The following is a 26,551-nucleotide window of genomic DNA, read 5'->3' on the forward strand; positions in this document are numbered from 1 at the left end:
TGGTGTGTTTGGGTAACAGTTGTAATCTTTTGTTGGCTCAAAGATTTCAAGATAAAGGTTGCGATGACAACAATTGTTGGAAAAACTAGCTTCTAACGTTTTCTCAGACATTACTCACATCACATAATTATAATACAATGACTATTCACTTCAAGCCAGCAGGTTGAATATTTCGACAGCAAAAGTTAACATTTATTTTGCGAGAGCAAGCGAGAAATAAAAAAGACATAATGACGGCAGACTGAGTTTGTCACATGACTGGAACCCGGAAGTACACATGTAAACAAACGAAGGGAACCGTTCTCTTAGTTTGAATGATTTTTTAAATATATTTTTTATTTTCATTTTTACTAAACACTGTCGCAGATGTTTCCGTACAACCGTGAAATTATCGATGCCTTTTGTAGATTAATCATTGTCGTTGAATGAATAAGTTAAAAGTACAAGAGTTATTTCTTGCTTGTAACTGACAGGCAGAGGTTAGACTGGTTGAACTTGCTGATTCTCATAATGGCAGAGCGCGGAAATCTCCACCTGCAGAAATCCACTAAGGAAAAACTTGACAAATTCAACAATTTGAGGGGTAAAGTTTTCTACTGTCTAAGTGCAGATTTCTCTGTTGTATTTTCATCTGTGTGCATTGTATGACCATACTCTGTTGTACCATGATACAGTGATGGGATCAGATGGTAAAACCAAGGTGCTGAACGAGTGCTGTAACATAACATATTCATGTAATACGGAATTTACATTACATGGCACTCCAAAGTACTTCAAATAACACCATGGTAGTACCATAGTAGTTGTCCGGAAGCACGTGACTAAACGTGATTACGTACGTGATAAATAACATTATTATAGCACATAAAACAACAATAACAACACGACAGTATCACCATGTCCAGATACCATAGCATTATTTTGGTACATACAAACATAGGAATACTATGTTACCTTTTACTTGGTGTTGCCTTGAATTTGAACTTGTATTGTTAGTGACAACTGTATAATATAAATGCATAGCATGTTTGTGGATAACAAGTTGTCCATTTCCCCTGCACAGGTAAAGAAGTGCAGTCCAATGAATTCTGGGATCTTGTGGTCATTACTGCAGTTGATGAGGACCAGATGTCTGCATATGAAATTCAGATCACAGAGAAACTGGAGAGGAAAGAACTGCCTCTTGGCATCAATTATCATGTGTTTGCAGATCCACCAGAATGCAAGATAGGCAAGATATACAAATCCTGTTTTTTAAGAATTGTATTGATTTAATGGCAATTTTATAATTGTTTATACATCTGTTCACACAGGTAACGGGGGATCCACCTTACATTCACTGCAGCGCCTTAATGATAAATATGGCAAGTCACTATCAGGATTTAAAATCATCCTCATACATGCAGGTAATAAATATTTTTAAATTCAGAATTTCTCATTCCTGCTTTTTGCAAATTAGTCAAAATGAGTCAAAATATGTAAAGAATAATGTTCAGTCAGCTGGTCATTATAGCAATATAAACCTCACTAGGGTGATCAGACCCCCAATTGTGGCAGAGTAGCCTTGTAACACCCAAAAAGTGTTTATTTTGGGATTGTGACTGGCTGACTGTCCACTAGCTCACTTATTACACGGCTTCTTCCCAAATAAATAAATGGATATAAAATATTGATTTGAGTTTAAGTTATATTATTATGTGAGAAGAAAGAGACAACAGAGTGATTTGAGAAACATGAACCTTGTACAGGTAGGTAGGAGGAAATTGGTTGCCTGGGACAATTGTTTATTATTTAACTTCAAAATGCTGTGATTGACCAATCAACGTGAAGTATTCCATGGAGATGTTTATTAATAAAATAAAAATTCATAATAGTTGAATGCAAGGCAAGTCTAGATAAGTGTAGGATGTTACAGTTGTTTCATATTTTTCAATCTGTCTATACAATTTATCATAAATCCAGGAGGATTCAGTCAGCGTTTGCCCAATGCCAGCGCCCTGGGCAAAATATTCACAGCTTTGCCCCTGGGAAACCCTTTATATCAAATGCTTGAGCTCAAACTTGCAATGTATGTGGATTTCCCAGCACACATGAAGCCAGGTATGCTGGTTACCTGTGCTGATGACATTGAACTCTACAGTGTTCCTGATCAAGAGAACGTTGCATTCGATAAGACAGGTTTTACTGCCTTGGCCCACCCCTCCACTCTCTCCATTGGAACCACACATGGAGTTTTTGTTATAGAACCAGCAGAGAAGCCTAGAATCAGTGACATGGAATATAGAAGTTGCTCTCAATTTCTGCACAAACCAAGCATTGAGAAGATGCACAAATGCAATGCAGTAAGCAAAAGGGAAGGAGAGGAGTTTGTTTACACAGACAGCACTTACTATGTTGATTATGGAACTGCTCAGACACTGCTGACCTTGTTAAGCGAAATCAGCCCTCTAACATGTGAAATTGATGCTTATGGGGACTTCCTTCAAGCCTTGGGGCGAGGAGCTACTGTGGATTACACCGAAAACACATCCAACGTCACAAAGAAGGACAGCAGCCTCGTTGAGATCCGCAGAAAGATTTTCCATCGTCTCAAGGGCACAGATCTTAACGTGATCCTTCTAAACAACTCCAAGTTTTATCATGTCGGCACCACAGAGGAATACTTGTTCCACTTCACTGCTGACCCCTGTCTCAAAACGGAACTCGGCCTGCTCACTGCTGCCTTCAGTATTTCTCACATGGATCCATCTGAGAATGCTAGAACTTGCGTAATGCACAGCACCCTGCATCCCAGTGTGACTGTATCCCAGGGAAGTGTTGTGGAATACTCCAGACTCGAAGCCAAGGTTAAAATTGGTGCTAGATCTATTATTAGTGGCTGCTGGATTGGCACAGACCTCTCAGTGCCGAGTGACACTTTCATGCACTCTCTCTGTGTAAACCTGGATGAGAAAACCAGTTTTGTCACTGTGTTTTTGGGTATTAAAGATGATCTAAAGAAAAATGTGGACGACCCTGCTGATTTTAGTGCACTTAGCTTGTTTAAAGTAAGTCTGGAGGACTGTGTTGGACTCTGGGGCTTATGTCCAGAGAAGATCAGGTTCTCTGGAGACAGATCCATGTGTACTTTGTGGAATGCCTGCATTTTCCCAGTGTGTTCAGATCTAAAGGGCTCATTCATGATGTCACTGGAAATGGTGAAGGCGCTAGATGGTGAAACCAAATTCTCTCTACCCAAAACTATCACACTCACTTCTCTCCAGGAAACTCTGCAAAACAAGAACCTGGAGGAAATGCTGAGGTTTAGGAAAGACCTTTATGAAGACATTTTTATGGAGAAAGGAAGTAATTCTGTCTGAATTTGTGTAAAGTACCAGTAATGCCATTGCCTTTAGCTATGAAAACCCTACATTGCCCATAACATCATATTTTATATGCTTATAGCTTTTATTTTATAGCTACAGCCAATGGATATAGAGTGCTCTTTGGATTTTATGTGGAACCTGGTTTTAATTGTCGACCAATGGTATTGTGAAATAATAAGTCAATTCACTGTTTTCTTCAGAATAAATGTACTTGTATTCAAAGTAATTCAATATTCATGCATTAAATTTGTGTTGGATTATTTAAGTTTTGGTTTTGTATAGAGCTAGAATTTTGTAAATTAGAATTTTAAACATGTGGCATTTAACTAAATTTAATTTTCCATTGCATATTTTATAGTTTTCAATTTGAATTTCGTACATTTGAACTACAGACATGTGGCTTTTAACAAAATGGAATTGTTTTTTTGTGGCTTATTTTATAGATTTGTATTTTTAAACAGCAGATTTTGTGTTTTTAAAGGTGAAATTAGCTGTAAATATTCAGATTATAAAATTACAACTGAAGAAGAAATTCAGTATTTTAAAATTCAGTATTCTAAAATTCTATTTATATTCAATGTTCTAAAATTAAAAATGCAGAAATTCAGATCTTACAGAAAGAAGGCCAGAGGTCAAGCATCCGGGTTCCACAGGGAAAAGTAGAGGGTTTCAGAGAAGTGGAATGGAGCATTCTGGCCAATCACAGAACTACAATGGCAATTCCAGCATTTGCAGTGAAAATCTAAAATTGAACATATCAAAGTATCCATGACAATAAGCAGTGTATAATTTGTTTGTTCATTTCATAATCAATTAGGAATTAAAAATCAGAAAAACAAAAATCGACTTATTTCATTATTTGTTTACAAATATTAAAAAACAAATAATGACTTGTTTTTTGTCATTTATTCCGTGACACTGTGCCTTTTTGATTTCACTAATATAGGGCTTGGATAGTTGATTCGCACATATAGGTGGACCTGAAACGCCCCTTTCTCCTGATTGGTCAACCTGCACCGTCGTCTTCCTCAGTGCAGTGGGACAGAAAAAAAGTTATCTGCTGTTTAATTGTTCAAATGAATTAGTCTCATTTAATATTAAATTCTTTACCAATTATTCTCCAAAACTTGCCACGTTTATTACAGCTGAGCTATCTCATCAAATAGTCAGACATATAGCCTACATACAAGGGCGTGTGACTTATTAATATATACCGTAATATATTAATACTGCACTGTAAGTATTGAGTCTGTGCCAGACTTCCGAGATAGATGAGCATTCATGCCAGTGAATTATTACAGCTACAACAGTAAATAACAAATTATAAATAATAATCAGAATAATACAAATAATAACAAATAAATTGGAAGATATTATTACACTTAATATGTATAATAAGACAATAAATATTTACATGGACTAATTTCAAGCTCAGATCATTGCGATATCCATGTCTTTGTGAGAGTGAGAATATGGATGGCCTTTGTATACTGGTCGTATATGCGGCCGTTGTGTGTGCCTGTTATTATAGGACAAACGTGAGGGCTATGTATAAATGCTGATTTTAAATTCACTGGTCGAGCTTTTGAGAGACGAGCAAGCATGAACTTCATTTAGCATAATTTCCATTATGAGCAAGTCCCTCACAATAAAAAATAAATATATATATTATTTCTAAATAGTTTTTCTAAACACTCTTGCCACTGATACTCTGCTATTGGTTGCAAAAACGAATACATCCACAGCTAAACAGAGTATTACAGGTACTCCCGCTCCAAAGGCACGGAATTGATTGTGCCAGAAATTTACGTCACCACTGATCTATATGTCACTCAAACTAATGGAGCAAAGTTTTGAGCCAGTGTTAACATTCTTCGGGGGAAATCAACCTACAAATGTTTTACTTTAGGCTATAATTGTCTCTGCAATAAGAGACGTTGTTTTAACATCGGGGGGAAAAAATAAATCACACGAGGATGTTGGTTCACATTATAAAAACATGTATGTAAATGCATTACAGGTCTGAACTGGCTCGATACACGTAATACTTATATTTGAATTCACCCTTAAACTGGAGAGAGTTTGTTTTCGGAGATCAGCCTAATCAAAATCAGCCGAGGACGTCAGTGAATTATTTGAGGGCATGCTTTCTATGGAGGACAAAACCTGCAAAAATAATAAATAAATAAATAAATGTAATAATAAGAAAACAAATAAAGGAATAAATGTCTTGATAAAACAAATATAATTTGTTTTTAATTGAAAGTTATTCCTGAATTTATTTTTGAATGAATTTTTTCTTTATTTATTATTTTCGCTTTTTATTTGTATTCTTTAAAACTTTTTTATTATTATTATTATTATTTATTTATACATTCATTTAATTTTATATTTATTTATTCCCACATGTATTTATTTCTATATTTAAATATTCCCACATTTATTTATTTTTGTATTTATTCTTACATTTCTGTCTCTTGTATGATAATTATGTGGGTGGGTCCTGCTTACCATTGGCTTATTGTTGAAGCATGTGCTGGATTACTCTTGACTTGTTTTGATGTGACATTAGGTCATAGCCATATCGTGTAAACTATAGCTATTTGTGGGGCTAAAAACATAAGAGTGGTCAATCCAAGATTTATTGGTTATACTACAATCACAAAATAAATGGGGAGCTGTTTCTTCAACAAAACCACAAAATTAGCACGTTTAATAAATTATATGATTTAACCATATGCTTTTATTTTTTTCATATTTTGATGTCCGCAAATCCATACTATTGATTTCTGTTGTTATGATTGTTCATTGTAAAAGATACAACCATGCTTAATTTCCCTGATCGTTTATGTATGTATGTATATATAAGTTCTGCAATAAAAAAATTAAATAAAAAACCTATAGCTGATGCTTCACATATATCTAGAGACTTGCTCAACTTGCAAATTAAGTTGATAACCACACATCAAATGACTATGTTTCATTTAGAGTAGAGGTGCTTATTGATGTTTTAGGAGAGCTGTATGCCAGTATGAATGTCGAAGCACATCCTGGATTGTTAAACTCTCTGCAAAACGTTTCCCTGCATATTCTAAATCTGTGCGAGTCAGAGGGTGCTAAGGTGGGTAGTACTATTGAGCTCTTAGCCGCCTCCCTCATTTCCATGTTGCACACAGAAAAGTTAAAATAAATACATGTATATACAAATAAATATATATGGAAATATATAAATATGGAAATAAATATATGTGGGAATAAATAAATATAAAAACTAAATTAACACATAAATAAAACAAATATGCAAAATAAATGAATATATAATTAAAAGTTCAAAAGTTCAAAAATGGAGAATGGCTTAACTGTAAGTCAGATAACCACTCTGTACAATTGTAGTGAGCAGAATAACATTTTAGAATGCACTTTAGATTCATTCAGACTTGAACCTTTAGGCGAATGAGCTACAACAGTTGAAGACCACGTTGGGCACTTTATTTGGACCATAGTGTTCCTAAAGTGCTCGGTGAGTGTATATCAGGTGCCTAAACTCAAAAGCAATAAAATAAAAAAAAGGACGAAGAGCTTGACAATATATAGAGGAAAATTCTACACAATTCTTATTTAAAGGCTAAAAATGTGCATATAGTGCAAAAAGTGGGCCAAACTTTTTCAGCTCATTCCTTTATCTTTGTCGACACTGATGAAGGACTAACTTTACCCTTCTTGCACTTTTTAGGTTCTAAAAAAGATATCGATAACAAATAAAACATTTTTACCATGAAAGGAAACTTCTTTCATGCCTGTATTAGGCTGTGCCATTGTTTGGTTGAAGTTTGGTAAGACCTTGACTGCATTCTGTTGAGCAAAATGAATAACCAACCATTAATGTCTGTTTAATCTTAACAAGAACACTACATAAGACACAACAATTCTGCATGACAGCATTCACCGATAAGACCTGAATGAAAGTTGTCCATTTTAAACATGTGCATTAAGCTATATTTTGCATTTGGAATTTAATTCCTGCACTGAACACATAACACATCTGAACACATCTGTTTTTGTCAGTTCCAAGTCAGTTTCACACCAGTCGTGACTCTTGATGTATCTGTCCTCTGAAGAGAGAAATTGACCATGGCTTCACTCTGTAGTAGTTACAGCTCCTCAGATAGGTCAGTTGTCATTGTTGTCACATTCCACACTGAGGCAGATGTATTTTTAGCAGGAGACCGTGATCCCTTATTAGACTCTTCCCTATTGTAAAGGAGAGTAGTGTTACCGCTGCATGACACTTTCCCTCAAACCTGCAACACACAAAGCTTCAAAGCAGACAGAGCAATGGGGAATTATAAATCAAGACCCACTCAGACATGTACAGGTAAAATAAAGCTTTGATGAAATGATTAACTGCTTGATTAGTTATATTAACTGCAGATGAAGTATTGTAATGTAATTCCTCTTTCAATCCTTGATGATATTTTCAGTCTGTTGTTGACAGCGAGTAAAAGTTGTTCTGTATGTCATATTTGAGATTACATTGCGTGTATATTATGTTCATATGGCGTGGTGGTCTTGATTCAATGTTTTTGTGCCATAGATGAATGGAAGAAGAAAGTGAGTGAGTCATATGCAGTTATAATAGAAAGAGTGGAGGAGGACTTGAGAATTAAAGAGGAGGTGTTTAAAGATCTCAAACAAGTTTTCAGGTGAGATTGATTGAATCTGCAAGCTTTGTGAGGCTCAGCAAATGAGAAACAAGGCCTCAACATCCATTATAATTACATTACCATAAGGAGAGAGTAAATGTGAAGTAGATTGGATATCTGATTGAGATATAACAGATTGTGTATCTTTCTGAGTGCCCCTAAATTCTAGTAATCCTCAGAATTATAAGGCGTTATGTTAAAATGGCGCTGGGCAAATAGAATTACTGATTACTCAGTGTATTTATAATTACACAGCTCAGATGAGGCTTTCAATAAAGTGAACCTGAATTATCGCACAGAGGGTGGACTGTCCCTGCTGCATCTCTGCTGTATATGTGGAGGTAGAGCCAAAACATGCTCAACAGTTATCTGTATGTCATCTATTAACTTTTAAAACAGAAATTACCCGTAACTTTAACTCTGTAGGAGTGAATTTCCCCTACTGAACTGCATGCTTAATCATTTTATTTCACTGCCATAGGACTTCCATAAAATGGATGTTATTCTAACTTTTATAACTACTCTAACTCTATTTGGTACAAGGGAATAAAGCTCATATCAGGGCACTCATGTTGAAAGGTCTGCGGCCATCCAGACTCACTCGGAATGGATTCACTGCTCTGCACTTGGCTGCATACAAGGTTAGTCAAAGGTTAATTCAGGATGGTGTGTTCCCGTCTTATGAATAATTGGAACTCTTTGTACTGGAAATTAGTCACATTAAGCATGCTTACGAAGTGCTCAAATGACAATGTCTACGAAAATGGATGTTTCATCTAAATTGAACAGTTGGAAAAACTGCCTGATACTGCATTTGTGAGAGAGAGACTGAAAATGTTTGTCTAAAACATCATGATGATTAAATAGGACATACTGCATTATAAGTGCTGAAAAAAGATAGTTCACTCAAAATTAAAAAAATCTGTCACAAATTTCTCACCTTCTTGTTCATGTTGATTGGCAGAATCTAAGCCTTTCACTTTTGTTGCTTCGTTTTTCAAAACAATGAAAGTGAATGGTGACTGAGATTAACATTCTGCCTAACATCCCCTTTTGTGTTCCATGGAAACAAAGTTAAGGGTTTGGAATAACATGAGAGAGAGAGTGATTGATGACAGACTTTTTATTTTGGGGTGAACTGTCCCTTTAATATTGGACAGTATAGCACACTGCACATTCTGGCTTTTCTGCTGCAGAGGTTTATACCAAGATTTTTAAGACTATTACAGTCTGTTGCAGAGTCCAGCAAGTTTTTTGGATTGTGCTTTGATTGTACTAAGCAAATGGTATTACATTGCAGACCGCATGCCAGCTGATGAATGCTGAGTGCTTTTGATATATCTGTCATAGGATAAGGCTGAACTTGTTACTGCTCTGCTACATGGTGGAGCCGACGTACAGCAGGTGGGGTATGGCGCCCTCACTGCCCTGCATATAGCTACTGTGGCTGGCCATCTTGAGGTAATTGCCGGGTCTGTTTTAACACAGTACAATTGACTTAACTTAAAGGGGTAGTTAACCCAAAAATGAAAACTGTCAAAATGTACTTTAATTCTTTTTGTTTCTTTGAACACATGTTAGGCAGAATGTTAGAGGCTAATTGCATCTTTATTATGCAATGAAAGTGAATGGTGACTAAGACTAAACATTCTGCCTAACATCTGCTTTTGTGGTTCACAGAAGAAATAATTTTTTTTGAAAGAAAGACATTTCTGAACTGAAATTTAGGAGCATTTGCTACTAATCTTTATGTTTTACCTGCATTTTCCCAAGGCTGTTGATATTCTCTTGCAACATGGGGCCTATGTCAATGTCCAGGATGCAGTGTTCTTTACCCCTCTTCATATTTCAGCATACTTTGGCCATGAGCAGGTCAGAGATGCTTATTTTCTACCATATAAATGTCTGACAAGTACTTAACAGATTGATCATAACATTTCCATAATTTACCTGCGGGACAGGTGTGCAAGCTGCTGGTGAAATTTGGGGCTGATGTGAATGTGAGTGGAGAGGTAGGGGATAGGCCACTACATCTGGCAGCTGCTAAAGGCTTTCTGGGCATCGTCAAACTGCTGATGGATGACGGCAGCAAAACTGATGGTGAGAGATTGAAGATCTTGCCCTGGGACAGTTGTCCACCATCTATTGTATATTTCAATCATAATATAGTTGCTATAATAAATAAAAAATGTATAATTTATATAAATGTAAAAATGTGTTGGGGTAATTGTCGTAAAATGTTTTTGCGTAGTTGACTATGGAAGCTTAGGGGTGCCAATTAAAAATGAATGAAGGAATAAATTATCAGTTTATTAATTTAAAAATAAAAATGTGAATAAATAAACCAATTTATAAATGGATAAATAAATAGACAGATTTAAATTTATTTATTTAATTAATGTAAATTTTATACTTATATTTAACAGTAGAATTGTGCATTAACAAATCATGTATTTAATTTATGCTTATCACGTGGCTCACTGTGCATGACACCACGGAGACACCCAGCACGTAGAGGCTCATGCTACTCTCGTGATCCACGCACAACTTACCACGTGCCCCATTGAGAACCCCTAATCACGAACACGAGTGACTCTATCGATGTGACTCTACCCTCCATAGCAACCAGGCCAATTTGGTTGCTTAGGAGACCTGGCTGGATTCAATCAGCATGCCCTGGATTCGACCTCGTGACTCCAGGGGTGGTAGGCAGCGTCAGTACTCACTGAGCTTCCCAGGCCCCCAATAAAATAGTATATTAATAATTTTTAAATGCACCTTTTAAATTGCATTTAAAAACATTTGTCAATTGCTTATCTTAATTCATATGCCAAAAGCTTTTCTTTATCATGTGACTTTATCTTTTCCCATTTTCTTTTCTTTCTCCATTTTGGACACATGTACTGCAGTGTGACAAACTGTACAGTGCTTTACTATGCTTTGCTATCTAAAACTACTTTAAACAGCATTTTGCTTTTATAATTATTCTGTATGCAGCATTTTTACCTTATATTAACAGAGACACTGCATGGAAAAGTGAGAAGTTTTTTAAAATTAATTTGTCACACAGCAGGACCATTTAAAATGTACTAGTGAGGGCAAAAGGTGTTTAAAATTTTGAAAAACTGAGAAGAAATTGTGACCAGTGAACCACAGGACCTTAGGTATAGACTTTTCTATATACAGTACATTTGTATACATTTTAACCTAAATTATTGATATTGATTAAAGAATATGAACACATTATTCACCATCAACCTATTAAATTGAATAGATCACACCCAAATGAAAATTCTCTCATAATTTACTCACTGACTTTCTTTCTTCTGCTGTACACAAACAAAGATTTTTAGAAAAATATCTCAGCTCTGTAGTTCCATACAATGCAAGTGAATGGTGGCCAAAACTTTGAAGCTCCAAAAAGCACATAAATGCAGCATAAAAATAATCCAGTGTTTTAATCCTTCTAAAGCGATCCAATCGGTTTTGGATGAGAACAGACCAAAAAAGATCTCTTTTTTTTTTTTTCACTGCACATCTTGCCATTACCGTCTCTAGGCATGATCATGATTTCAAGTTTGATTACACTACTTGGTGCTTGACATATGCACAGAGCGCTAGATGGTGATAGGAAGTGTAATTGAGTTTGAAATCATGATCTCCAAGGAGACTGCTGATGTCAAGATTTAAAGTGAAAAGGGAGTTACGTTTTGTAACAAGTCTTTTCTCACCAAAACCAATTGGATTGCTTCAGAAGACATGGATTAAACCACTGAAGTTTTAAGGATTACTTTTATGCTGCCTTTATGTGCATTTGAAGCTTCAAAGTTTTGGTCACCATTCACTTGTATTGTATGGATCTACAGAGCTGAGATATTCTTCTAAAAATCTTTGTTTGTGATCTGCAGAAGAAAGAAAGTCATACACATCTGGGATGGCATGATTCATTTTTGGGTGAACTATTCCTTTATGAAATATTATTCTACTATATCAAATTTAAATAATCTTACATTGATTAAAAGGTTACATGTAGACTTTTATCTTGAATCTGTCTCACCCATATAGTCAATGCTCAGGACAACGAGGACCACGTTCCCCTTCATTTCTGCGCTCGATTTGGACACCACGAGGTCGTCCGTTTTCTGCTGCAGGGCAGCTTTGATTTACAGCCTCACTCTGTCAACATCTACGGGGACACACCTCTCCACCTGTGAGTTCACCTGACAGTGATCCACACACAACACAAGGTGGCAGTTAAACTCAACAAATTACTGAAGAGGAATACAAAAATCGGTAATACAAAGAACGGTTATAGTGATTCTGATTTCAGTCTCATATTCCTCGCCAGAGCCTGCTACAATGGAAAGTTTGATGTGGTCAAAGAGATCATTCAGTTGTCTGGTACAGAGAGTCTGTCTAAGGAGAACATCTTTAGTGAGACAGCTTTTCACAGGTAAAGTTCCTACATCAGTTCAACACACCGCCTCACTCTGATTAGTTTGTTTTACAAAAGAATTAGCCATTGTTATTATTCTCTGCATTATATGGAGTATATAAAAGAAGGTAATATTGCTGTAGCAAGAATAATTCAAGTAAATGTGACTGGTTTATATATTAGAAATATTAGCTCTATTAGATATATTATTGCCCATCACAGATTATACTGCTGTGGTACACAGTTCACACTGTTGGTACACTAACTGAGGTCCAATTGTCCTGTTTAGTTCCTGCACCTATGGCAAGAACCTGGAAATGGTCAAGTATCTGCTCAGTCAGAATGCTTTAAGCATCAACCATCAGGGACGAGATGGACACACAGGTTGTATGACAACAAAATATGTGCTTTACATCTTATCCCAACATCAGCTGTACTGACAATAATTTGTAAATATGTTTTGCTCTCAATATCTGTCTTGAAATTTCTGTATCAGTCACATTAATGTTTTTTTTTTTTTAAAGACAGGCTTATTGTGAATTATTTAGCTAGCCTCGTTGACCTTATGACCTATAAAATGACAGGTCTACATAGTGCATGTTACCATGGACACATCCGTCTTGTCCAGTTTCTTTTGGACAACGGGGCAGATATGAACCTGGTGGCCTGTGACCCCAGTCGTTCAAGTGGGGAAAAGGATGAACAGACATGCTTGATGTGGGCCTATGAGAAAGGTTATCCATCCATCCATCCATCCATCTCTTTGTAACATTTTCTAACTGTAATTCTAAAGGCTGAATTCTATAGGGATGGAAATAAACCATCTATTTATTTTGTGCTCTTTCCAGGCCACGATGCCATTGTTACTTTGCTAAAACACTTCATAAGACCCCAGGAGGACTCACCCTGCAATGAATACTTCCAGCCAGGAGGAGGTATTAGACACTCAATACAAATGGTCTAGCACATTTGTACTGTAAATTGGCTATGTTGAAAATTCTGCTACTGATGTGAGTTTTATGGATAGAAAAAGGTAATTTTGTTAATTGTGAATTTTGTGATCGGTTACAGACGGATCCTATGTTTCTGTCCCCTCTCCCCTGGGAAAGATTATAAGCATGGCTAAAGGTATTGCACTCACACATACACATACACACACAAACAGCTGACTCACTGTATCATTGTTGCTATGATACTCTTTTTATGTCCTGAAATGCTGCTTTCCATAGACAACCAAATCTTCTGAGAGACTCCAAACATCCAAACATCCCACAGTGTAATTGCTTCAGTTTAAGCCTTTAGTTTGTATCTGCCAGTCATTACAGTAATAATATGAGCCATCTTTCATGACTGATTGGCGGATGTTTACAACATAAGCTAAATGAATCATGATTAAAGTTGTATAAGACGCTTGATGTGAAGGTATAAAACAAACAAACTCCTGTTGACCCTCTTTCCTCCTTAGAGAAGGCAGATGTGCTTCTGCTTCGAGCAAGGCTTCCATCAAACTTCCACCTTCAACTGTCAGAGCTAGAGTTTAACGAGATCATTGGATCAGGTATGTCAAGTTAATAATAAACCCCAGGTCTACAGCGGCATGGGAAATTCACAATGGGTTCCTTCGGGATTTTCCTATGGGGTTTACAATGGGAGTTTTAGATTTATGAGTAAAATAAAGTCTTAACTGTACTTGACGATATATGTACATTTTATTCTACAACACTTTCATAACTCAAATGTGAATCTTGGAGCCATATTGAATTGCATACATTTGAAAAAAAATAAAAAACACTGCTTCAAAATTAAAGTTTGAGATATGAAAGTGAGTCATATATGTTGTGGAACAAAATGTCCACGTATCATGAAGTAATGTTTACCACAGACCTTATTTTACTCATAAGTTGAAAAAACCCATTATAAAACCTCATAGGAAAATCCAGAGGGAACCCATTGCGAAATAGACTTCCGGGTTCACCTACAAATTGACATCACAGCTGAACAGCTCAAAATATCAAACCAAGTGACGTCTGCAAACAAATAATAGGCTTTTTCTGAGAACTAACTAACATTTTTAAATACTGTATCCAATGTATCTTAGTTTCTCCCTGAGTCCCCATTAAGCTATAATTAACCGAAACGCTACATCTCTCAACCACAGGCTCTTTCGGAAAAGTCTACAGAGGAAGGTGCCGCAATAAGGTAGTCGCAATTAAACGGTAAGAGTGGTTATAAACACTTGTTTTTTTTCCCTGATTTTCCACCTCATCAAGGTAACACAGACTCCATCACCTCTTTTTCACAGCTACCGTGCAAACACATACTGCTCAAAGTCAGACACTGATATGTTCTGTCGGGAGGTGTCCATCCTGTGTCGTCTCAACCACCCCTGTGTGATCCAATTTGTGGGGGCATGTCTGGATGACCCCAGTCAGTTTGCCATAGTAACCCAGTATGTGTCTGGAGGATCCCTGTTCTCACTGCTGCATGAGCAAAAAAGGTGAGAATGCATCACTCCTGTTTTTGGCTCAAGGCATTGAGGCAGTGCACATTTACAAAATCCACCAAATCCAGATGCCCAATTTATTTAAAGATGTCACGATCCTTTGCATCATTCAGGAAAGAATTGTAATCAAATCAAATTGTTGACAAAGCTATTACGTATACCCCTTACATAAAATGTGACAGTAATGAACAGAAAGCTGAAGGAACATCAGGGTCTATTTATAGACTGAGACTTGCATCAATGCTACTAAGCCTCTGATTTCTTCTCAGTGCTCCATATTTAGTTTCAGGTGATCATCTCATTGATCTGTTTGAGTTGGAATAAAAGGTGCGTGCATTGATCAGCCAAAGAGTAGGTGTTCATTTAATGATGTCTTAACATTTAGGATCATTGATCTGCAGTCCAAGCTCATCATTGCCATTGATGTGGCCAAAGGAATGGAGTATCTGCACAATCTGACCCAACCAATCATTCACAGAGACCTCAACAGGTTAGTCACATCATCATCATCATCATCATCATCATCATCATCATCATCATCATCACATGCTCATCGTGCACATTCAATAGTCTTGATGATTATCAGTCCACCCCCTCCTACTATTGTTAAGACCTTCTTATTAAATGATAATTGGGATACTTTAAGTTCCACTAACATGACATAATAGCACTGGCAGCAGTGGTGAAACAGTATTGTGAACTTTGTGTTTTAAACCTCCATTCATCTGGTGGTGTCTTTTCAGTCATAATATTCTGCTCTATGAGGATGGGCATGCTGTGGTGGCTGATTTTGGAGGTAAAGAAAGCCACACAACATAACATAAGACAATATGACACATGTACAAGGTCTTATCTCACTATCACTGTAAATAAACTCTACAGTTGTGTCCGAAAGTCTGAGACCACATAGCAAATCTGGCAATTTAATTTTAAGGAATATTCCGGGTTCAATACAAGTTAAGCTTAATCAGCAGCATTTGTGGCATAATATTAATTACCATTGATTAACTCATCCGTCCTTTTCTTTAAAAAAAAGAAGGAAAGTGTTATAGTGAGGCACTTACAATGGAAGTGAATGGGCCCAATTATTTGAAGTTTTAAATGCAGAAGCTTTTAAATGTGAAGCTTATAGATTTATAAATACATTTACATGAACTCTTTTAGACATGGTGCTAAAAACAAATAAATAAAAACATTAATTCTTCTGTTAAATCTTATGTATTATATGAGTTGTAAAGTTGTTTAAATCGTAATTTTTACAGTTGTTTTAGGATTTGTTGACATGACATTGTCATGGCAACAAAGTTGTACAATTAACTATAACCAGAACACAAAAAAGTTCACATCTTTTGGCTATACTTTTGAAAAAGTGAGTATTTTAACGTTTACGGATTGGGAACATTTACTTCCATTGTAAGTGCCACACTGTAACGCAGAATTTAGGGTTTCTTTTAAAGAAAAGGAGGGGCAAGTCCAAATATTTTTTGTGTTAATCAATATAATGCCATGAATGCTGTCGATTGAGCTTAACTTGTATTGAACTTGGAAAATTCCTTAAAACATAAATAAAGTTTTAGGATTTTGAAACATTTTAAACAAAGAAACATTATTACATAAAATGCAGATGAAATGTTTAAGATTCTGAACTATTTCTTGGTCAAAATAAGCAAACTGTTTAGATTTTTTTTTTTTTTTTTTAAGGTCAGATTTTCTTGCTTTCAATGAAAATGCAAAATGCTTTTCGAAACATTCTAAAATCATCTTTATTTAGATTTAAATATAATTTGTTATGGAAAAAAAATCATTCATAAAAAATAATATTAAAATATAAGCATTTTCAAGAGTGGTCTCATGCTTTTGTTCCCATTGTATATGTAATGAAAATGTTTTTGTACTGTTCTGCAGAGTCACGCTTCCTGTTGTCAATGGATGAAGACAATATGACCAAACAACCCGGAGTGTGTTCGTCCTCTCCAGACATTCTGTGTGCTTAGATAATCTATTTATTAATTAACACCTAGAAAATGTTATGTGTTAATAACCACCTCTAGGGGGGGTGGCCTTGGGTAGCTCAGCGAGTAAAGAGACTGATTACCACCCCTGGAGTCGCAGGTTCAAATCCAGGGTGTGCTGAGTGACTCCAGCCAGGTCTCCTAGGCAACCAAATTGGCCCTGTTGCTAGGGAGGGTAGAGTCACATGGGGTAACCTCATTGTGGTCACTATAATGTGGTTCGCTCTCTGTTTGGCATGAGGTTCCCTCCATATCTGAGTTGTGCGTGGATGCTGCGGTGAATGGCGTGAAGCCTCCACAGGTGCTATGTCTCCGTGGTAATGCGCTAAACAAGCCACGTGATAAGATGCGCAGATTGACGGTCTCAGATGCGGAGGCAACTGAGATTCGTCCTTCGCCAATCGGATTGAGGCCTGCGGAATTGAGGAATTAGCGCGCATTTGGCATTCCAAATTGGGGAGAATATTTTTTATTAACCACCTCTAATTCATTCAGCACATGCAAGCAATTTTCCACTGTGCTTACATTGTGGTTTTGGCTCATTCTCATACGTCACGTTACTTACATCAGAATGTCCTTAGAGGGTTGTGTTAATGTCCTTTGGGTTTAGCAAGTGTTTAGTAAGTCACATAGTGTTTGTGTTCATCAATACGCTCTCCTGATGCTTTGCAGAACCTGCGCTGGATGGCCCCAGAGGTGTTTACCCAGTGTACACGCTACACTGTGAAAGCAGACATGTTCAGCTATGCCCTCTGCCTGTGGGAGCTGCTCACAGGGGAGATTCCATTTGCCCATCTCAAACCAGGCACTGCACCCTCTATCCACTTCTATAATAAACCTCAATTCTCACTCACACAATGTTATTTGCCCTTTATATTGGGATATTGAGTTCAGTTTTCCAATGAGTTTTGATCTTTTTCATGGTATAGCCAGTTGACTTACAGAGTTCCATAAATATATTCATATTTAAATTAAAAGGCCCTGCCCCATCTGTGTTCACTCCCTGCAGCTGCAGCCGCTGCAGATATGGCCTATCATCATGTCCGTCCTCCAATTGGCTACTCAATCCCTAAACCCATCTCAGCACTGCTGATGAGGGGCTGGAATGTCTGTCCGGAGGTGAGTGGCTCACATTTAGCCCTAATAAAGCCCACATGCTCCCAATAAGACAAGTGGGATCAAAGAGATATGCAAAGAAAATGCAAATGTGTGTAAAAAAAAAAGCATTTTGAATTTGGATTAATTAGTTTTACTTTGTTTATATTAGATGAAGTTTATTGGTTCTTAAGTAAATATAAGGGTGAAATTAAAGGGTATAAAAACAGATATTCATAAGACTTCAAATTCGACATTTCTTTCCATTCACCCTATATACGTATACTATAAGAGTTCTACTGTGCACATCAACTGTATTTGTGGCTTAAAATCAATTTGGGGCTAACAGTTTTTTTACTTATTTTGATTTCATGTTGACAATGTTAAAATACTCAATTGGATCCCACTTTATATTAGTTGTCTTTAACTACTGTGTAATTAAGCATTTGATACAATGCACTTATTATGTACCAATGTGTTGTTGCATTGCACTTACATTTCAAGTACCTGCATTTAATTACAGTTGTAGTTGCACTGTTAACCTTACCCCTAATCTTAACCCTAAGCCTACCCCACTCCTAAACCTACCTGTACCAGTACCTCAACCTCAGTAGCAGCAAATGTAAACCTTGTGAGAATTTTGCAGTACAACATGTAGTTATGTAACGGTAGCCAGCTTGTATGGCTTTTCTAGCCTCCTTGCTGGCACGTCTACCTCCCATGCCGGGGATCACCAATCCCGAATCCCGCTTGGAGTAGGAATTTGTAAAAGGCACAAAAACTATCAGTTAAGAATATGCTGAAATAATAAGTTAACACATCATACAAGGGTGAAAACAAGCAGAAAATATTATTCAGCTCAAGACCACAGTAGTACCTTGTGATGCACAACATCTGTTGTCTCAATTCATGTGTCTCACTCCTCTGATGAAGTACCAGTGAGTCTGGTCTTTTGAAGTCCTCCTCTTTGAATGATGCGTGGGCAGCGATCAGTGAGCCCTCTTCAGCAGAGCGGCTGATTGGATAGTCAGAGAACAGTTTTCAATGAAATTCTAAACAAACCTCTATGATGAATATCCTCAATTTCTTTTTACACTGTTTCAGGAAAGGCCTGAGTTTTCTGAGGTGGTAGCCAAACTGGAGGAATGCCTGTGTAATGTGGAGGTAAATCAGAGATACATTACACTAGGAAAGAACACCTTAAGCTTTATGTATCACAATGAGGCAAAGTAAGCCTCGACTAAAGGTGCGGTCACACTACACTTCGTGTTCCTTTCACTTCATTCAAATGAATCTGAATGCAGGAGACTGGAAACACAAGCTCATGTGCAGCAATTTTATATTCCGCTGCATTCAAACGTTCAAGTTTAATGAACTTTGACCTGCAAATCTGGATGATGAGAAGACAAATCTTTAATATACTGTATATTTTTGCATCCTCTGTATTTCTTTATTTTTCTGTCTACCATTATATGTTTGCATGTGTCCAGCTTATGTCTCCGGCCTCAAGTAACAGCAGTGGCTCTCTATCCCCCTCCTCCTCCACGGACTGCCTGGTGGCACGCGGCAGTCCCGGACGAAGTCATGTAGCTGCCCTCCGCTCACGATTCGAGTTGGAATACGCCCTCAATGCACGCGCATATGCATTTTGGAGCCAAAAGTAGACATACAAGCCCACATGCATCATAAAACTATCATAGCAGTAACACTCAGAAACATGACCTTTAAAAGAGCAAACATTTTATCAAGCTAGGGCCACAAGTGTAAAATGTTTGCAGTCAGTATATTCAGATCAGTATTTTCCATATTTTCAGTAATTTAGTTGTATTTGCTTATAAGCAGTGGCGTAGCCAAGCATACAATTAGAGACTATTCTTTGACTTCAAATAGATATTTCTAATATTGTTTTAAAATGCATAAATTCTGATTTCTGAAAGTGTGAAAGAACTTTACACTTCTCTTTTGGGACAGGGCCATTTCTAGGCATAGGTGATCTAGGCGGTCAACTAGGGCGCCACCTGCTGGGGGCTCCAAAGAGGCCGCTGCCACGCACCCCAAACACCCCCCAATGGGGGCGCCAATAGGGATCTCTCCTAGTTTGCCAGTATGAAACTGAAACGGCCCGGTTAATGAAAATATGGTTAAAAAATGTGTGCGAAAACTTGCCACATTCACTTTTTAATGAGGCCCACCAAAAGTAATTTCCTGGCTATGGTCTTGCTTAGAAGAGCCCCCTACCAGCCTTTTGCCATGTTATTAAATACATAGAGACATTACTGAGAAAACATTTTTGAATCAGTACGTCATACCAGTGCATTAGTAGGAGTCAGGTCAGGTTTTGTTTGTTCAGTGCCATGCAGTTCAACCAAAACACTTCTGCACAACAGTGTGAAGTGCTGTTGCTAGGAAACAGGCATGAAAACAAAAGAAAGCAAATGTAATGAAACTTGCATGACTCTCACACTGAGAACCTTTGCTGGTGGTCATCTCTTAATTTTTTATGGGTGGTGATGAATGTGTGTGTTGTGAACTTTAGGGAAACTGGCAACTGTCAAAAAAATTACAACAGTGTCTTCATGTTGCAAAGATTATAGCTTATTTTGGCTCAACAGATGTTTTAGGTGACCAAATTGAGCAACGCAGGCCATTTGATGGTATGAGCATATAAGTTGTGCTAAATTAATAGCATGCATGACCGAATAGAAATCAAATTCAATAGAGGATGATCTAAACAGGAAAACTCTGCAAGTCCTCACTGAGCTAACATGACAACAACAAAGTTTATCCTATTTAGCGTCATTAAAATTGAATATTGCAGAAGAAACATGCTTGTTCTGTGGTCTCTAGAGTAAACCAATATTAATCTCATTAAAGCCTTTGTTTTCCAACAGCTCTGATCGCCGATCTTCGCAGGGGTTGTCCCTGGATGAGCTGAGGAGGAACATGCAGTTTCCACCCATTGACAGAAATGGTTTGTGATTCATGTTTTTACATACTAGCTTAATTATATAAATAGCTCTCATATGGTGCAACAAGTAGGCGGCTGTATTTGACATGTTGCACGCTGTGTGCATGTTGCTCATTGTGTTCCATGCTGTTCCCGCAGGATATGTGTCAGATCCCTTGAGTACCATGCGTTTCCATTCATGCAGCAGTAATGGAAGCTTTGAGGACAGCAACTAGAAGCAGCAACTCTCCATAGAACGTCACATGCGAACACAAGCACGTTTGTTAAGCTATCTAAATAAGGACATACCAGAAAATTCCATTGTTTTTATATAAAACGTATCTCCCACACCCTAAATCTAACAGAAAATGTTTTGCTTCATTACAATTTTAAAAATACTTATTTATGTATGGATTGTTTTTCCAAATGAGGACGTCCAAAAATGTCCCCAAAGGCAGGTTTTATGAAGCTGTCATCTGAGGACATGTGAGGCGTCTTTTTCTCAAACTAGAGACTCTGATGTACTTATCCTCTTGTTTAGTTGTACATCTGGCTTTCCACATTCTCTAGGGCCAGTTGTCCTTTGTCTTTGAAGACTGTAGCATACGACTTTATATGAAATCTTAAATTTTTTGGTCAATTTCAAGTATTGCAAAGCCTTCATTCCTCAAAAAAATGATTGACTGATGAGTTTCTAGAGAAAGCTGTTTCTTTTTTTGTAATTTTTGACATAATATTGACCTAAAGACATGCCAGTCTATTGCATACTGTGGCAACTCAAAAACAAACACAAATACAATGTTAAGCTTCATTTAATGAACCACATAGCCTTCAACTGTGTTTGATATAATGTCAAGTGATTTTCTAGTGCCAAATTAGTAATATAGCATGATTACTCAAGGAAAAGATGTTGGAGTGATGGCTGCTGGAAATGGGGCCTGTCTAGATTTGATCAAAAATGACTTTTTTCAAATAGTGATGGGACTGTTTTTTTACATTAGTAATGTCCTGACTATACTTTTTGATCAGCTGAATGCCACTTTGGTGAATTAAAGTACCAATTTCCTTACAAAACAGCAAAATCTGTACATTATTCCAAACTTTTGGCCGCAAATGTATAATCACGACTTTGTAATTTCTTTGTGTGCATGTAAGATTATTATATTAATTTTAAATGTTTTATAAATCTATTATCTTTCAGTGGACCCTCTTCACAGACTGTGATGACTCCTTGATATAAATCATAAATCTACCCAAATTTCTTTTATATTTTAAATGTTTTAATTATTTAATATACATTTAATGTACAGTACATTATTCTTTGTGTCATATTAATCTGGCATTAATAGTAATATTAAAAAGTCAGCACTGCTGCAATGCGGTTTCATATACAGCCACTGAGGGAGTCACCGTAATTTGCCATCTTTTGCTCTTCTGACTGCCGTAAACCATCTCTTTCTGTTTTTTTTTAATCTTTTGGAATGTCTTCGAAACATAATAGTGGTTTGTTTCTTTTGCTGTTGAAGCAAATGGAAATGCAAAAATAATATTAGCTATGGTCTCCCATGTACCTCTATTGAAGTTTATCCCGCTATAATTTATTTCCAAGCTCCAAACCCGGAAATGTGAAAAGAGTCCACAGTGAAATGTAGTGTACAGCATACATACTATTATCTTTATGTTTTAGAGACATTCAAAAGTCATAAAGCTTTTATTGTTATTGTTGTAAAAGGGTTTTTAGATATTGTTTTTGGTGTCTGAATGTAAAGTAAATATCTGGTAAAAATAATGTTTTTCAGTATTTTATTATTTCAAAAGCAAACATTCACTTAATTTTAGAAAAGAGAATGGACTTATACAGGAAGTTGATAGCTAATTTAAAAAGCTCACGACTGATGTCACTGAACAGCAAAGGCACTATTAAATTGAAGCAGTTTAGTAGTTTGCATCTCTACCTTGAGTCTCGGGTAAAAACGTCTCAATTTTATTCTAACTCCATGATCACCATGATTATCATAAATAATTTATAAAACAAACAATAAACAACAAAGTAGTAACAAATCTATTGATCTAATGGTGCTTAATGGTTCATTCTATGTAAAATCATGAGATCACCATTCAACAAAATCACAATATCGGTAAAGTGTCCATTTCATTTACATCAAACTGTGCAACCACAAGTTAAAGTACCTTGGTTTACTAACCAAGAACACGATCACAGAGAAAAGTGCAGGGATTTATGTTTTTGTTAAAGCAAATGATCTTAAAGTACAGTATGTGTATCTAAAGGGTGTTGTTGTACTGCTAGAATACCCTGACCAGTAGGAGGGCTCTACGTCATGAATAATTAAATTATTTGTGCCTTGTGCATTCTGCAGTATTTATTTTCAGTGGGGTGTTGATGGCCTCCCTACCAACAGGACTGACACTCACTACAGGACTCTGATCATTTTAAACCCCATTCATATGGTTCTATATTCAGAAAAACGGCAGTGTGAAAGACAATTATGCAATCTACACAAGAAGTGCTACTGTATTCTGAGCTTGGGAAGCCAAAACAAGGTTGGAACAGTTCAGTCTCAAAAATGTTTTTCAGTGTGTAATATGCACTGACGACGTACCTGTGAGTATTGTCGACATACTAATAACTGTTGTCTGTGTGAGCAGTGGTTAATCTTGGATATCCCGTAGGCCCAAAAAGCTTGGAGTCGTCCAATGAGAAAGTGCTTAAAGAGTCTCTACTGAGAGTCTGTTTGAAATGTCCATCGATTACTTTAGTTCTCCTGTTTCCATCTGCATATTACTACTTCCATCGGACTGTTTGGAATGAAAGTATACACTTGCTGTGTCTTCTTGGCTCCCGTTTTCACGTTTATTGAAAACTGTGTGGTCTGTAATTACTGTGATTGTTGGACTCTGTGGCTCAATATACTCCAACTGAGGTACATGTTCAGATTTCAAATTATGTTTGTAACACTTCATGGTCTCTGCTGCTTCCTCGGTTTGGGACATAGAGGACAAATATGTGATTTCATCTAGCTTATTTTGCTCTGACCCTTCTGAATGTCTAGGAAGATCCTGTTGTTCAGTTTCTGAAGGGTCTCTGTCTTGAATGTTCTTGGTTGTATCTGCTGATGTTACCAGGTTTCTGACAATATTTGTCAAAGCAGATCCTTGTCTGACCATCTCTTTTTGTTTAGTGTCATCATAATTACCTGATAATGTAGTTTCTAAAGAACCTCTTATAGTTCCTTCCTCCTTGACCCCTTCATCTTTGGCTGAGCCATGTATACTGTCTTTGAAGTGATTGCTCTGAGCATCTGCTTCTAAAACCTCAGCTTAGTATCAGGCTCCGTGTTATCATTGAGTTTGTTCCTTAGTGGAGTTTCAATATCATCTCCACTCTTCAATGTTTCTTCAAGGCTCCCAAAATAAGTACTTGGTGCTGCATCTGTAGCATCTAATGCTTCACTGTTTAAACTATTTTCTGTTTCATCCAAGATAAGCCCCTCTTTTTTGTCATCAAGAGGCTTGATGAATGTCTCAAATAACTTGGATGCTTGATGTATATTAATCCAGTTGCTCACTAGGTCCACACCATCTCCTTTAGCTAAATCTGTGGGACGAATGTCCGGATCTTCTGTATCCATGCTCATAACTGGATCCTTTTCTTCTTTTATAAGTTCCAACACTTTCTCCACAGGCTGTAATTCCACCGAATGGAAAATAGATGAGCCTCCCTCTTCTTCACTGAGAGAATTCCTTTTCTTTCCTGAAGGTTCCTCTAGTTTTCTGTCCTTTTCTTCTGAAGCATAGCTGCTTTTCAGTTCATTGTTGGTGCTTTTTGGTTCTGACTCTATATCATTTGGTTCATCTGCAGTGACCTTGGATTCTTCTGAGACAAAAATATCACTATCTGCATACTTACTGGCCACCTTTTGTATGTCGTACCAGTCTAATTTCTCAGGGGCAACATTTTCAATGAATGTTGTTCCAGAGATTTCCGATCCTTTATCAGCCTTATCTGACATAGATTCATCATCCCCTTTGTCTGATTTATGTTCAGCACCCAACTGAAAGTCTCTCTCTGAAGGAACAACTTCAATATCAGTCATATCATTGTTTTCTTTGTCCTGCTCTTTTTCATCATCATTTTCCACTGGTATTTCTTTATCAGTCTCTGGCCCTGATTTTTGAGTTTCCTCAACTTGAAGATGTTCCTCCACCTTTTTGAACTCCTCAGAACTTGCGTTCCTTGGCTCTCCATTATCAGCATCTATGTTACTTGCCAGTAGGTCATTATTCACCTCAGCAGGAAGATGTTCACCCACCTTCTCTTTCATACTATGTCATCTTTTTTTCAACCCACTGGAACCTAATTCCATTTGTTCTTCCTGTGAAATTAATTCCGTGTTTTGGTCCTCAGTCAAGTCGTCATCTGGTTTCTGTGCTACATTTTCACCTGAAATGGCCTCCTCATCTCCCTCCTCCTCCTCATTTGGATTATCACTAATCTCATTTCTATATGCCACCTCTTTCATCTCATCTCCCTCACATTTCAAGTCTTCAACCAACTTTACACCTGTTTTGAACTCATTTATTTGCCCAGTGTCCTTTGCCTCATTCACTGCAGAGCTCTCATCTACTTCTACCATCTCATTCCCTTTTACATTCTCTACTTCAGCCTCAATATCCTCTTCCTTGTTCCCATCTTCTTTCTCCTTGTCATTCACTTTCTCAGTTTTTTCTCCCACAATCTCATCCTCATCATTCTGTTTATTCTCTTCAATTTCTTCTTCGGGCACTACACTAAGGTTGTCTCTAACCTGTTGATCATTCTCACCATTTTCCTTTTTCTCTGTATTTTCTACATTCAAATCTTTACCATCCTCTAATTCATTTTCTGTATCTCTAGAATAACCAAACTGCCCTTCATCTTCTCTTGCTTCCTGTCCAACATTCACATCATCCTCTTCTCTCTCGGCACTGTTTTCTTTTTCTTCATCTTCTGTCTTTGAATCGTCACCACCCTCTAAGTCATTTTCTTTCACACCAACTTGGATCTCTCCATCCATTGTTTTCCTTGGTTCCCCTGTCCCTGGATCTTCATGTTTAACCTCACCCTCTATATTTTCTACAACTTCATCCACTTCCACCTTGTTTTCCTCCACTTTCTCTAACCCATTCTTTGTCTTATCTTCTACTTCACTAGATTTCTTTCCACTTTCCTCCTGACTAAACAACTCCTCATCCACCTTGCAGTCTGTTTCCTGGACCTTTTTCCCAGGTGAACTGTCATCACCAGCCTCATCTGCTTGGTCTCTTTCATCTATGTCTGGTAGTCTATTGCTCCTCCTCTCTATGTTTTGATGTGTGTCATCAGCGTCTCTCTGTCTTTCAGTGTCACCTGCACCTGTTTCTGTATCATTCTCAGTGTGCAATACTGAACCCTCTTTCTCAATTGCAGACTCTTTGTCTGTCTCTGGAACAT

At 37.2% G+C, this 26,551-nt stretch overlaps 2 protein-coding genes across 3 annotated transcripts; both read left to right on the plus strand.

Moving 5' to 3' along the window:
- Positions 1-271: 271 nt before the first annotated feature.
- Positions 272-6,198, plus strand: LOC127630864 (fucose-1-phosphate guanylyltransferase-like). Its single transcript, XM_052108703.1, has 4 exons — positions 272-583; positions 1,064-1,231; positions 1,314-1,406; positions 1,963-6,198. Exons 1-4 carry the CDS (start codon positions 511-513, stop codon positions 3,357-3,359), a joined length of 1,731 nt encoding a protein of 576 aa, XP_051964663.1. The 5' UTR covers positions 272-510; the 3' UTR covers positions 3,360-6,198.
- A 1,429-nt stretch (positions 6,199-7,627) lies between these two features.
- Positions 7,628-23,159, plus strand: LOC127630863 (serine/threonine-protein kinase TNNI3K-like). Of its 2 annotated transcripts, none has more exons than XM_052108702.1 (25): positions 7,628-7,740; positions 7,960-8,068; positions 8,324-8,409; positions 8,648-8,709; positions 9,419-9,529; positions 9,842-9,940; positions 10,030-10,168; positions 12,134-12,278; positions 12,417-12,521; positions 12,793-12,887; positions 13,088-13,237; positions 13,352-13,438; positions 13,575-13,631; positions 13,969-14,061; positions 14,662-14,719; positions 14,806-15,000; positions 15,392-15,496; positions 15,750-15,802; positions 16,912-16,964; positions 17,691-17,823; positions 18,028-18,137; positions 19,218-19,277; positions 19,604-19,773; positions 21,005-21,084; positions 21,220-23,159. In XM_052108702.1, the coding sequence occupies exons 1-25, from the start codon at positions 7,701-7,703 to the stop codon at positions 21,294-21,296; spliced, it is 2,472 nt and encodes an 823-aa protein (XP_051964662.1). In that variant the 5' UTR covers positions 7,628-7,700; the 3' UTR covers positions 21,297-23,159. The 2 variants fall into 2 exon arrangements, with proteins under 2 accessions (XP_051964662.1, XP_051964661.1); XM_052108701.1 differs by having other exon boundaries at positions 8,612-8,709; positions 21,220-23,155.
- The last annotated feature ends 3,392 nt before the right edge of the window (positions 23,160-26,551 follow it).

The sequence above is a fragment of the Xyrauchen texanus genome, chromosome 37, assembly GCF_025860055.1.
Source record: "Xyrauchen texanus isolate HMW12.3.18 chromosome 37, RBS_HiC_50CHRs, whole genome shotgun sequence".
NCBI classification, from domain to species: domain Eukaryota; kingdom Metazoa; phylum Chordata; class Actinopteri; order Cypriniformes; family Catostomidae; genus Xyrauchen; species Xyrauchen texanus.